The sequence below is a fragment of the Daphnia magna genome, linkage group LG7, assembly GCF_020631705.1.
Source record: "Daphnia magna isolate NIES linkage group LG7, ASM2063170v1.1, whole genome shotgun sequence".
Taxonomy (NCBI): Eukaryota; Metazoa; Arthropoda; class Branchiopoda; order Diplostraca; family Daphniidae; genus Daphnia; species Daphnia magna.
The window spans coordinates 10003236-10017003 of record NC_059188.1 but is presented as its reverse complement, the minus strand read 5'-3'; the positions used below and the strand labels follow the sequence as shown (position 1 = coordinate 10017003).

The window sequence follows — 13768 nt, the reverse complement described above, 5'->3', positions numbered from 1 at the left end:
CTGATCTTTATTTATTTTATTTTTTTCAAAAATTAACATGTTTAGACCATTTTTCTGTTTGTCATGTAACGCCGGATAATACATGACACGCATGCAAAGTTAAAAAAAAAAAAAAAAAAAAACCTGCAGAACTTTGGCATCGCTAAAAATTTTCCTTTATGTCCTTTGAACCATTCGAAACAATGAAATAGGGCAATCGCCTAACGGGATATTTTGTTTGCCCCCTCCCAACCCATGTTGATCTTTTTCGTTACGAAAGATTACGGTGTAAACAAAGGCATTAAACAAGGAAGTATTACGTAGGCTATAAAGTTTGATATGCAACTCTAATTCTAAACGTTCAGCTATCTAAATTCCTTGTGCTAATAAATGCTGGTTTTCCCGAGTCGAAAGTGAGCGTCAAGATTTATCCAGGACGACTCATTCATGTCAAACAATAACAAAGCCTCAACATTTGGGACTACAATATTCCTAATCAAGGCGAACACTCTTTGCGCAGCGCAAAGTGTTGCAAAACTAACGGAAAATACCAAGGAAATACCCAACGCAAAAGGGGAAAATGTCTTATCTCATTGATCACCTAAGCATTAACTTGTAACACGTAGCCTATAATGAAAAACAGAAACGGGCATATAAAAAGGCAGGAGAGACACATTGCGATGCATATACGATCCGTCGGCCTGCAATTTCACCCAAAGCCGAATTACATTCACCAATTTGAAATGGCGTTGAGCAAATTCAACTTATTTCATTACCAGCTGAATGCGGTATCTTGTTTTTTAAACAGACAGTTACCCAAAAGCGCTAGATGTCTCTCGACGGTGCTGGTGCCAGGAGAAGCTTCCGGTCCGAGCGTCAAGACCACCGTTCCAGGCCCCAAGTCCAGGCAGATGATTGCAGATTTAGACAAAATCCAATTCGCTGGCAGCGTCTTTTATTTCACAGACTACAAAAACAGTTTGGGAAATTACGTTGTCGACGCTGATGGCAATTCAATACTGGACGTCTTCAGTCAGATTTCTTCGTTGCCGTTGGGCTACAATCATCCGGATATGCACAAAGTCGTCCAAGATCCCGACAATCAAATCGCGTTCATCAACCGGCCCGCATTGGGCATCTTTCCTGCACAAGGCTGGCCTGAAAAGCTGACCAACAGTTTGCTATCCGTTGCACCCAAAGGGCACACTCAGGTTGGTGTACATATTATACTAATTAGAACCAATTTCATTCCAACGCTTTTTTAAATGAATGAATTCAATCAAACAAGGTGAATACAATGGCGTGTGGTTCTTGCTCCAATGAAAATGCTTTCAAAGCGGCATTCATGTGGTACCGAAACAAACAACGAGGAGGAGCGTCCATCAGTGATGAGGAAAACAGCAGTTGCCTCGTGAACCGAGCACCTGGTTCAACCCCGTTCACCATCATGTCGTTTAAAGGTAGACCTATATAAGCTTTAATATTTCATCCATATACGTCATAGCTATAAAAGGACTGGTGAATTCGTGTTGACCAATAGGAAGTTTTCACGGCCAAACACTTGGTTGCCTTACGACGACGCATTCCAGATCCATTTTTAAATTGGATTTCCCAGCGCTGGATTGGCCCATCGCCAGTTTCCCTCGTTACAAGTATCCCCTTGAAGATCACGTTAAAGAAAATGAAGCCGAGGATCGCAGGTGCCTGGCGGAGGTGGAAGAGCAATTCGAAATTTACAACAAGGCCGGCAAGTTTGTGGCCGGTGTTGTGGTCGAGCCCATCCAAGCCGAAGGTGGTGACGTCCACGCATCGCCGGAATTCTTCCAGCAGCTGCAACGCATCACCAAAAAGGTAGACATACATTTTATGTACAATTTTTTTTTTTTTTATGTTCATTCCCCATCGTAATATAATCTTGCGTTTCTTCATATATGCAAATAAGAACGGCGCTGCCCTCATTTTGGACGAAGTTCAAACGGGTGGCGGAGCAACTGGTAAATACTGGTGTCACGAACACTTCAACTTGCCCGATCCAGCGGATTTCGTTACGTTCAGCAAGAAAATGCTGACCGGAGGCTTCTACAGTCTGCCCGAATTCAGGTCATTCATTTGAATATTTCATTTTTTTTTTTTTTTTTTAAAATAATAAATACGTATATATATAGTCTATATATCATTCGGGATATGATTTGAAACAGGCCTCAGCAAGGACTCAAGATATTCAACACCTGGATGGGCGATCCTTCCAAAGTGCTGTTGCTTGAAAAAGTGGTCCAAGTGGTGAAACGCGACAACCTTTTGAAGCTGGTCGAACTTTCTGGTGCGTGTCTTTTATGTTCTCCGACCGCCATTAATATTATGGACCGACATATTACTGAAACTTGCTGCATAATTCATTTGTTTTTGTATACAGGCAAAAAGTTGATGGACGGACTGAAAGATTTATCCAATCGATTTCCCCAACACATGAAGAATAACGTGCGAGGCATCGGTACATTTTGCGCGTTCGATTTGACCAGTCCGCAAAAACGCGACGAGGCTTTTTTTAGGTTGCAGCAACATGGTTTGTTTGTTAATTATTATACGTAACATATTTGATTGACGCGATGACGGTGACGCATTTCAAAATTATTAGGAGTTCAAAGTGGACCTTGCGGTGAGCAAACTATCCGTCTGAGACCGTTTCTGGTGTTCCAGCCGAAACACGCGGATATTTTCCTGGATGTTCTGGAGAAAGTACTGAAGGAAATCCAGACTCCCTAAAATGAAAAAAAAGAAAAAAACCAAGAAAATTTTGTTTTTATTGCGTTTCCTATATGAATGTCAATTCTAATATTGGCTGTTTTGTTTTTGGTCAAACACAATTGCTTCTCTTGTAATTGAAATCAATACATCATTTATTCCAAAGGTCGATTATGTCCGCCGTGTCGTAACTATTCAGTGTTGCCGTTCCGTATTGATAATTGAATTAAGGGTTTTTTATGGGTTTTTTTTTTTTAAGATAGTGCCACACCCAATTGATTTCATAATACTAATTTTTTTTTTTTCTTATCACTTTTTGCGTTGCTTTTCAATGTATGAGTAATAGTGTAAAGTAATGAATTGCGCGTTGAAAGCTCAGGGTATATACGTGACTGTATCTCACCAATATACCTTTGCCCTCCTCCCCCCGATCACATTCAACTACACAATGATTTCCTTCAATCAAAAATGTTGACTTAAAAGCTGATTTGCATGAAATTCCATGTCCAGTTGTCATTCAGCAAACTTCGTCAAATGTCACTACATCAAGAACAGTGACATTTGCAATGGATGCTGTCGATACCTGATCCTTATGTCATCATCTATATAGGTCAGAATGGCTGACAAACAAGGCACGCATAAAGCAATTTCACAAAAATTAGATGTCATCTGATGGGATGGCATTTTTGTTTTTCTTGCCGTGGTCCCAGCCAACGTCATTTGAAGCTCGGTCGATAAGAGACTAGGCCAAACCTATTATTATCCAATGTGAACTTCTTCAACGGTTCAAATTTTAACACCGTCCGCCAATGGCGAAAAAATTATATTATTCTTTGCCTGACGATGCAACAATCCCTTGTTCCCGAGAATAATGATCCTGTGTTGAATATAAAGAACATGGTCTGTATATGCTGTAGCAAAAGGGAAAAAGAAAAGAAAATAGGACTCGGCTTCGCTACATTATACCATTCTCCAGTATATTAGCATATACGCATCACGGGTTATAACAAATGATGTGTATTATACTATAGGGTAGTTCACTGGCCTTCTCTCATTCTTCCCTTTTTTTTTTCTGTGAGAAGCAGAGGGGAGAGATAACTAATAACTAAAGTTACCACAAAGGCAGGCGATTGATGTCTATACCTGGTTATATCATTCACCATTGTAACAAGAAGTAAATAAACAGAGAAAACGGATATACATGAAATTCTTATTTCCTCTCCCCTCCTTTATAATGTGAAATGTGAAACTTATGCCTATATATGCCACATGGCCTTCTAATCATCTCGATGAGGCAAAACTCGAACGTATCTTACAATTTTTTAACAACTTTGTTTTGTTTTTTTTAGCTACTGGTAAACTAGAAGATGTGATCCATTCCAAACATGTGGAGGATTGAATTCCCATTTTTGTGGAACCCTGAATCCGAAACGTATAGGCGTTAATAACTTATATACATGTATAGTCTTTATATTCTGACGAGGTCACGTAATATACAAGACGACCGTGAAAACAAGTTCAGTTTCGATCAGCATCAACATTTAATTTATTAATGATGATTACGCTTGAATCAATTATGAAATACCTGTACATTGTGTCCGAACCAAAGAAATCGATGATCTGAAATCATGAAAAAAAAAATTAAATCAATGTGGTCTTATACCGAAATAGTTAACGATTTGGGTCGACCGCGCGTTACAATAAAATTTGATGCAAGAACGACATGTAACGATGTAAGTGACAGATGACACATCTAATAGATTGACTAATCCACTCGAATGATTGTTCGAGTACTTGAGCAATGAAACATAAGTGAGTTCATCATGGATGCATAAAGCTAAACAAATAGACTGTCCCACGTAAGAAGACAAAGAAAAAGGGGAGAGCAAACAGTTGAAGTTACGTGACAGAAAAGAAAAAAAAGACAGGACTTTGATGGGGGGGACGTCCACATCAGGCAGCAGCCCGTCCAATAAATAATTCAGGCTTAATGCACTCTCTAACCTATATACATGTTCTTTTTTGTATTGCGTGGAACATAAAAGGTTAGAGTATATAACAACGCACACGCCGACATGATGGAATATGCGACACATGAACAACATAAAAGCACACGACAATCAGCTTCCCTTTATTTTCCTTCTTCGTTGCACTCTCTCTTTTCTTTCGCTGGTGTTAAATGTTATACTACCTTTTAGGTGAGGTATTAAAAATACGTTGTTAACTGGTTGACTGCGTTAAGAGCAGCGCAATCGCCTATATGCGCACTGCGGCAAAATGATCTTTTTAAAAACTCTTTCATTTTTGTGTTTGTGTATGTACGTAAAATCAACCCTATATACACTTTGTGGTCTAGAATCAAAAGAGAGACAGCTGAGCTGCGAAATAACTTTTTGTGTTCATACTGTATGAGTAAAACTTCCATTGATTCGGCACTGACATTGTCTTTTCGTGATGTCCCCTTCGCACGCTGATTTCGATTATTGTCCTACGAGTTTGACCGTAGGCTATCCGAACGAAGACCTACACATCAATCTTCGTTTACACCATACTCATTTGTATTAGTCGTATAAGGTCTGAGATGATCCTGTCGACGTTTTTTTGTTATACGATCTTAACGATTCAAAGATGAGACAGGAGAACGAAACCAAAAAAATACAACAGTCCAATAGAAAATGAGACAGCAGAAATTGACGTTTGTTGAATCGATTTGTCTTTGTACATTCATGAGGGGGAGAACACGGGTCGATATTCACGTGCCTTTTTTTTTTCTTTTTCTTGGCTTTCTGGCATCACACATTGTCGTTTCTTGACACGCATCTAATGACCCAAGCCCCATCATGTAAAGGCCCAGCCTGATGCACGTGTGTTTGTCCCTCATTTCCCCCATCATCTGGACTTTTGGATGAACACAGAAAAGATTTTGATGACGAAACAATCCAATTAATGAACGCTGATCAGGTACAGTATAGGGCAAACAAAATACGAATGTTGCACGAAAACCCCACCCGAAAAAAATAAATAAAGACATTTCTGTTTTCATCCTTCATTAGACTCTTAAAAAAATCAGAAAGAAAGAAATCCATCAACGAGGGTTGCCAGGTAGATCCTTTTTTTGTGTGTGTGTATACCTGTTTTATTTGATGTCCTTCCATTCTCCATGTTATACAACAATAATAATAAAGAACAAAAAGAAGATGGCGATGTAACGATCTTACAGCATCCATAGGCTCCCGCTGTGTGATAGGTATAGCACGAAATGTAACCAGGTGAGCCAGAAAAGGGGAGAGAAAACGAGGGTGAGATGAAAAGATCGTGTCTATACTTGTCTTGTTAACCATATAGGATCTACTTAGTTTGCTGCAATCTCTACACATCCCTTGAAAAATAGGCTGTAGAACAGCAAAAAAAAAAAAAGGGGGGGATGGGGATCTATTGTATGCCCATGATGCTATAACCCCTCTTGATGCCTAATCAATTCATTAATCACTATATGAAGCAAGCTCGAAAAGAGGTAGGCCAAAGAGAGGGGAAAGATAGTGTTGGTGCACAGCAGCTGTGGAAGAGCCTTACCTTTGCGTGATCACGTCTCCCTCTGACGAAACGGAATGAGAGAACAAGTAAATTACACTCCACCGATGATGATCATTCTAAAGCCTTAACAATAAATCGTCCCAGATGAAAAGGGGCCAGTTGTGTTCCTTCCGAATTTCAGAACTCTGTGGCACTTAGGTGAGCAAAAGGTTATTATACCTTCCTCCAGTGAGCTCTACTCGTATCATTTTTGAAGTCAAATCATTTTTATTACACGTGTTTTGCTAAGGAAACTTTCATGCGTCCATGTATTAGCTCGCTGTATATTTCCATCCGAAATTCGTCATTTTTTTTTTTTTTTTGGCAAGTCAACAACAAAGACAAACACACAGTCACACACACACACATACACACTATTGTTATATGTTTATTGTTTTTATTTGGGGAGAGTTTTCATTTTAGAGAAGGGGTTTGAAAATGGTGATACAAATGATTAAAATGAGGAGGGTTTCATTTTGCCATCAAAGGATGTAGTCATATAGATAAAAGACAGCAGATTGGATGTTCATATTGGAATATTCAATGTGACGCTAATTTTTCGGCCATTCATTCGTGATGTATTTATTGTTATCTGAAAGTATATTGGATAGACTAGATGGTTCTACCCTATACAGTATATCTATATAGAGGTGGGTGGCGCATCAAAATATATGTTGGGAAGGGATTGACTCAAAAGGGAAATATGTTTGTTTGTTTTTTTTGTGTGGGGTATTATATACAAAATATATATACTGTATATATTAGCCAAAAGTATAAATGGGGAAATTTCATATTTATCGATAGGAATAATTGAATGAAAGTTTTTTTTTTTTCTAATTTTTAAAAACGATTTTTGTTGTTCTCACGTGTTATTTTTAGTTGGGAAAACATCGTCAAAGTTACAGAAAAATTAAAATGTAGACATTTATTTTCGAGCAATAAAATACTTCTGGAAAAGTTAAATTTACTATGTGTATACGATTGGCTGTTTAGAAAGAGCATCGGTTCATCAGGAGGTTCATTTATGTGGGACATGGCTATTTTCAAATGTCCAATTCGTCCTCTAATAAGATCAGTCACAATGGGAAAACAAAAATTTAAGAATAATGACGTTTGAAAACGAGCACAAATTGATTAGCACTTTGTGGACTAGACGAATCCAAAGAAACGGGTTAGTTTTACAATTCCGTTCCAAAGAAAGAACATGACCCATCAAAAGGTTATGCATTTTCAATCGTTCTTAAAATAGAGGGACTATGTGATGATACACAAATGTATATTTATACGTCATCATTATTTTCAAGGTTGTGCCTGCGCTCTTGCTGGTTTTTCATTTTGAAACAGCAGTTGCTATACGGGCATTGGACGGATTAAAGAATCGGGCTGCATGATGAAATAATCACATCTGCCAAATACATAGTGTATGTGCGCTACGAAGGACGGCTATTCAGTGGATGGCATTGCGTGTCTAGTGCTGGATCACAGCACACGTCAGCAGACGAACAGATTCACAAGAAAATTGGAATTGAATTATGCACAGCATGTTATTCCTATTGTTATTGAGTTCAATCGAAATGAACAACACGTCACAAATTTACAGTTTTCAAACAGAAATGTTGACTCATACGCGATTACGGCCTATTGCGTTTGTATCCATTCTACAAATTATCGAGATCGATGAGCCCTTCAAAATCCAATCCCGGTTCTAGGATGGATAAGACTCGATGATTATTGGCCGCATTTGCCAGCTCGTTCTCCCAATGGCCGGATGGACTCGGATTGAAATATTGGACGTTGCTGTCCATCGTCAGCGACTGTTGCTGATGCAAATTCAATCCTAAAATGAGATCGCTGTAAGAGTAAGGCTCGACGGATAACGCAGTCTCCGACGTTGATGGATAATCGACATATTTGATCCAGCAATCAGCCGATTGTTGCGGTTGTTGGCTGCCTTGTCCGTAAATGGTCAGATCCAGCGAAGCGTTGGCATCGGTCATCAGGAGATCGGAGCACGAACAATCGTCGCTGTTCTCTTCGGCACAGCAACCGAACAGTTCCTCCACATCGTCAATATCCGTTGATGCCGGCATTGAAACTGGGCTGAACTCGATTCCGCCGGAAATGCTGGCCGTGCTGTTCGTGTTGCAAAAGGTGCCAGTCGGATCCGCAGCCGACGTGGAGCTGGGCACGGAGAGCTGATCGAAAAAGAGATCCGAATCGCGGAATCCGCCCCAGGTGGCGTTGTTGAACAAGTCGACATTGGTGTTACACTCAGCTGTAGGTCCCAATCCAAACTGGTGCTCCATCGGAGGCAAAATGGCTACCGACGCCATTGACATTTCGTCGATGATGGACATGCAAGCCTCTTCCAGCTGCCGGTCGCAGCTCTTCCTCGACTTGCTATTTGCGCCCGATCGGCCACCTGCGGTCCTCGAGCTGTTCTTCTTGTTCATTCCGAGCCCCAATCGTTTTTTCTTCAGCGAATTGTCATCCAATTTGCTCTCAAACGCCGGGTCCAAACGCCAAAATCCTCCTTTGCCCGGCTCGTCTTTCGAACGTGGGATCTTGATGAAACATTTGTTCAAAGACAAATTGTGCCGGATGGAATTCTATGTATACATGAAATTGCATCGGATGTTATCAACATGATTATTTCTCCCTTTCCAATGTCATTGAGAATTAGGCTGCATCAGCTAGATGCTGCTGTTTCGAAAGATTAAGTATTGAACGGTAATGGCGACACGGAGAGAGTCAAGGGCTGGACGAATTGAGAACGAACGGCTATCACGCAAAGGCAATCGATCGTGACTCTAATATAGAATTGGCTGGGCCGGCTGCTCGCTGGCTAAAACTCATCATAATTTCATGAAAATGGTTTCTCAGCTACAGCAGAGTTTTTGTGGAACACGCTGCAGGAGGAATTTGAAAATAGGAGGGTGAAAGAGGCGTGGTGCGGTCAGTTTGCGTCCTCGATCCGCTGAAGCGTCTGAATAATTGAACGATCTACGAGGGGCAGAGAGAGAGAGAGTTCTCGTCAAATGTCCCGTCCCTCCCACTCTCGCCATTGGTGGCTGCCAGAATCGACGCTGATCGAGCCGCACATCTACGCAAAGATGGCGGCGCTAGAGAGTCAACAACAACACACACACACGTACTTGCCTCCCGCGCAGCTTCAATGGCGGGATTTCCGATACTGTCGGGACTTTTTGGCAAACAAAAATTCACATTGACCATTCCCGTCCTACTCTCTGCGACACTGGCCTCTGTGGTCATCTATGCAAGTTATTTAATAATTTAAAGTTGCATTGAAGTGAGATCAGTATAGCCGGTGCAGCGAGACGCGCACGTCCCCTGCCCATACGGAGGGGCAGGTGGAGGTCACGTGCTATGTAAAAAAAAAAAAACCAAGCGAAACATAGACACACGAATGTTTTCCCGTTAGCTCTGGCAATTTCTCGAATCCGTTCCCAATCAATAGATACATACACAATGCTATATAGGTAGCTCTTAAGTTTACACAAAGGGAATAAGAAAGTTTGCTGTACAACAACACGCGATATCTCTCTATCGCCATTTTGTGTGTGTGTTGCACTGCGAGAAATCCGACACAAAGAAAAATGAAAGAATATAAAATCTATTCATAAATTCGTCCTTTTTACCTGCCAACTGGGATCTGCGTTGCGGTAGTAGAGATAGTTCTCCTTGATCCACTTGTAGATGGAAGAGAGCGTCATTTTGTGTTTGTTCGTTTTCATGGCCATGCAAATGAGCGACGCGTAAGAGTAGGGCGGTTTCACATCGCCCACCGTCTTGTAGTCGATCTCCTTTTCTTCTTCCTTCATAACGGCCACCGACGACGTCGAAGACGACAACGATGAGATCGACGACGACGATGTCGACGACGAAGGACGTTTGCTGTTATGATTGCCGTATCTGACGCCGTTGTCTTTCATGTGATGAGCGGATAAACTGGACGACGTGAGCAATCCGCGGCTGGAACCGCCGGACGTCATGCAACCCATCATGCCTAATAAATGGTCCGGCTGCGGCGATGCGGGTGGCGTCGGTGGCGCCGTGCCGCTCACCGACGACAGATTGTCCATTATGTTGAGATTGTGCAGCCAACTCAAACTCGTCAAATCACTCGTTTCGACAGACATTTTTCGTTTTGTTTTGTTTTGTCTTCTTTATTGATGGGTTTTTATTGGTTGCCTTGATTAGGAATCTGGCGAACAGCGAAAAGAAGGCCCTTGTTTACGGACAGAGTTCCAACGTGAATTCGGCGAATGCGGTTACCTAATCGGAATAATGAAACAAACAATTCTTTTGTAAGATGCATCTCAAGTTACACGAAATTTGTGTCAAACACTAAAGGGTAAGAATGTTAACCCTTCCAAAATGGAGAGGTTTACGGGTACAGGTAGAAATAATACAGGGATTACGTTGGCTGAGGGGTGCGACGGGTTACGCAAAAAGGAAACAAAAGAACGTCGTCCTGAAGCGCGTGCCGGTAGCGAGAGCGCGCCGTTGAAACACGAGAATAATAATGAAACACACACACACATAAAAGAAAGGTCACGGCAGTACACGAAAAGATGGGACTATAATTTTCTGAAAATAATGCGATGATGCAAAACAAAAATAAAAAAAAATGTATCTTTCTCATTTCCAATTTTTTGCTTTTATTGTTTAACTGCATTTGATAACGCCGATCCGTAACTAATATTGCGCATCACACGAACTATAGTTAATACATATATATAGTAGCAATGGGGGTGAGGGGAACGTTTTTTTTTTTTTAAGGTGACGAATACAAAAGAGGGGAGAGAGTTAGAATCGGTTAAAAAATAATGTAGAAGAGGGAGAAAAGAAAAAGAAAAAAAAAAAAACATTATCATGGGAAATGTCCGGTCAGGTAATTCCCATCAACGGTTGAATGATGCTCTGTTGGCCCCCTTGTTTTATTTTATTTTTTTTTTTCGCGTCCGTTAATGTCCATCTAAAGCTATATACTCTCTTGTGTACGTGAAAACCACCCCCGCACGCTCTGTGTCGAAACACCTCGCATGTGAACCCCAATGCCCATCAAATCGTATTACCCTTGGCACAACTCTGCAACGTTATACCCTCAACAGACTTTATCTAAAAACACAATCTACTTTCAGGTGAATCAGGTAACTTGCCTGGGGTTGCACGCACCAATGAAAATGAAAGTCAATTTTGAATGACACATACCTATATATATATTTCGTCTTCATTTTCCCAATTGACTTTAACTCTGTTGGATGATTGCAATCAATAACTACGAGTCTAATGATGAACGGCTTGATAAATGATAATAATAATAGTAATGGTCATTAGGCTTATATAACATACCATTAGAGAAACATCAATTGATGACACTTGACAGCGGCCCGGAATGAAAAATAGTAGAGACACGAGCACTCGAAGAGTACGATAGCGTAAGAGTTCGTTGTTTTCAAGGCCAATGGGTTTTAAAGCGATGCGAAATCAAATGTTATTGATCAGAACGTCTAGTAGGCACGCCACATGACTGTGAATCTCGCGCAACGTCCAGCTCTTCGATCAGCATTTCACCATCATTTTTTTTTTCGTCAAACCATTTACCATAACACGATTGTTAGATGTTTCGCAAACCATCCGCGATGATGCCGCACTTTGAAAAACCAAAACCAAACTTTCAAATGGACAGATCAGATCAGCATCCAGCAGCAATTTTCTTATCTGCTTCCAAAGATTTTTTTGTGAAACGAATCGAGGAATGAAAAAGCGTGGACGACAAACTCACGATGACAACTAACTCGGACGGACGGCCGGAAATGTGTGCGAGTCTGGGCAGTACGTGCATCGCTCTTTTCGTGTCCCTTTTCTTTCTCTTTTTTTCCTCTTTCTCTCTTTTCTTTATCCACCCCCAGTCCTCTCTCCAGCAGCAGCAGCAATTCAGGTGGAACACAGTGCACCGGGTGGATGTAAACCGTTGTATAGGTGGGTGGCACGTCAAGAACAAGGTGAATCGAATGTACATGTCTAGCATATAAGTATAAGGTAAAGGTAGGAGGGTTTTTGTTTTGGCTTATCCACAGCGAGCAGCTGCATGCCACGATAGGCGACATACTACCAGCCAGCAGCTCGCAACCTGCACATGCTCTGCTCGCACATCGACCCCCCTCTTCTTCCTTTTTTTTTTTACCTACTAATATTCTTTCAGTTCTTTGTTCCTCTTTTTCGTGAGTCTTCGTCAATGACGCAGCAAACCATTTTTTTTTTTTTTGCAGTTTTTCTTTCTCGTCTTGTGTGCAATCATTCACGTGGCTCTACATTCGGTATGCGATCGTGAAATGTGATGATACAATTTGATTTAAGTTTACAGATATGGAGGTATTTGAAACTGACCTTTTCAATGTTTGGATGGACGAAACCAAAAGGTTTTCAGCTTGTTCCAATCAAATTTAGGCTCTCTGAATTTGTAATTGTCATTCAACAACAATTGTCATTCGAATCGGAGTTTCATTAGCAGTCGACGATTGACGGACGTTTAAACGAGAACAAATCAGGCAAACTATTTTAGAAAGACGGTTGATCTACGTCTCCAATGATCAATGGACAATGCACGTCACGAATGCAAATCAGAACGGGAAATAAAAGAACACCGGAAGACAATAATAGCATGTGCGCTTTTTGTTCCTATTGCTCGCTCTCTTAGCCCCCTTTTTACCGTTTTCTCTGTTCATTTCCATCATGTGCACTGCAAAGAGATGGTGTATAAAGCCAGCCTACTGTTCTACGTGTTCCATCACTAGACAACCCTACATTGGCTGAGGGCGAGCGCAAGGTGGTGGGGGAGAAAAACAGATGGACCAATAGGAAACTGGCAGGAAGAATTTAGAATACTGAATAAAAAAAAATAAAAAAAGAAGGGGGCCAGGTGCTTTGCCGAGCTGCGCGGTGGCAGGCGACGGCGGATGCGCACCGACACGACCGGGACCCGTTGGGACCACATTATAAGAGCAATCGACATAATAGTAGTAGAAACTACGAGGGAAAACGCATCTGCAGCATTTCGGATTTTCCCTTTTTTTTCTGTATAGCTCTTGTTGGTTGTGTGAATGTTTGTCTGTTGAAATTATCAGCAGCCCGGAAATGATATTTTATTCACATGTACTGTATTTAAAAAAAAACTCCAGCATTTCATACTGGTGTGTTCATTTTCAAACTTGATTATGGATACAGATGTGTAGGACAAAATGTTGTTGTATCATTACATATATAATCGCGAATTCTCAACATTCGATGGTGCAACCATCGAGTGATGCAACACACAAAACCAAGCATATTTTACTGTAACAATTAAAATTACACGGAATTGAGTGTCGTCATTATTTATCGGTAAAACTGACCAACATTTGTGTTTTGACTTCATTTGTTTTGTTCTCGTCTGAACTTCTTTCCTTTT

The 13768-nt window shown here is 40.9% G+C and overlaps 2 protein-coding genes across 2 annotated transcripts; one reads left to right on the top strand and one right to left on the bottom strand.

Annotated features, from left to right (window-relative positions):
* The first annotated feature begins 657 nt into the window (after positions 1-657).
* Positions 658-2744, top strand: LOC116933739 (4-aminobutyrate aminotransferase, mitochondrial). Its single transcript, XM_032941452.2, has 7 exons — positions 658-1190; positions 1268-1439; positions 1520-1830; positions 1922-2079; positions 2178-2299; positions 2393-2542; positions 2615-2744. Exons 1-7 carry the CDS (start codon positions 660-662, stop codon positions 2740-2742), a joined length of 1572 nt encoding a protein of 523 aa, XP_032797343.2. The 5' UTR covers positions 658-659; the 3' UTR covers positions 2743-2744.
* Positions 2745-6564: 3820 nt separating this feature from the next.
* LOC116927430 (defective pharyngeal development protein 4) lies at positions 6565-12423 on the bottom strand. The gene is made up of 3 exons (XM_032934455.2): positions 11671-12423; positions 9954-10590; positions 6565-8903 (listed from the first exon to the last, which is right to left on the bottom strand). The coding sequence occupies exons 2-3, from the start codon at positions 10452-10454 to the stop codon at positions 7953-7955; spliced, it is 1452 nt and encodes a 483-aa protein (XP_032790346.1). The 5' UTR covers positions 10455-10590; positions 11671-12423; the 3' UTR covers positions 6565-7952.
* Between the last annotated feature and the right edge of the window lie 1345 nt (positions 12424-13768).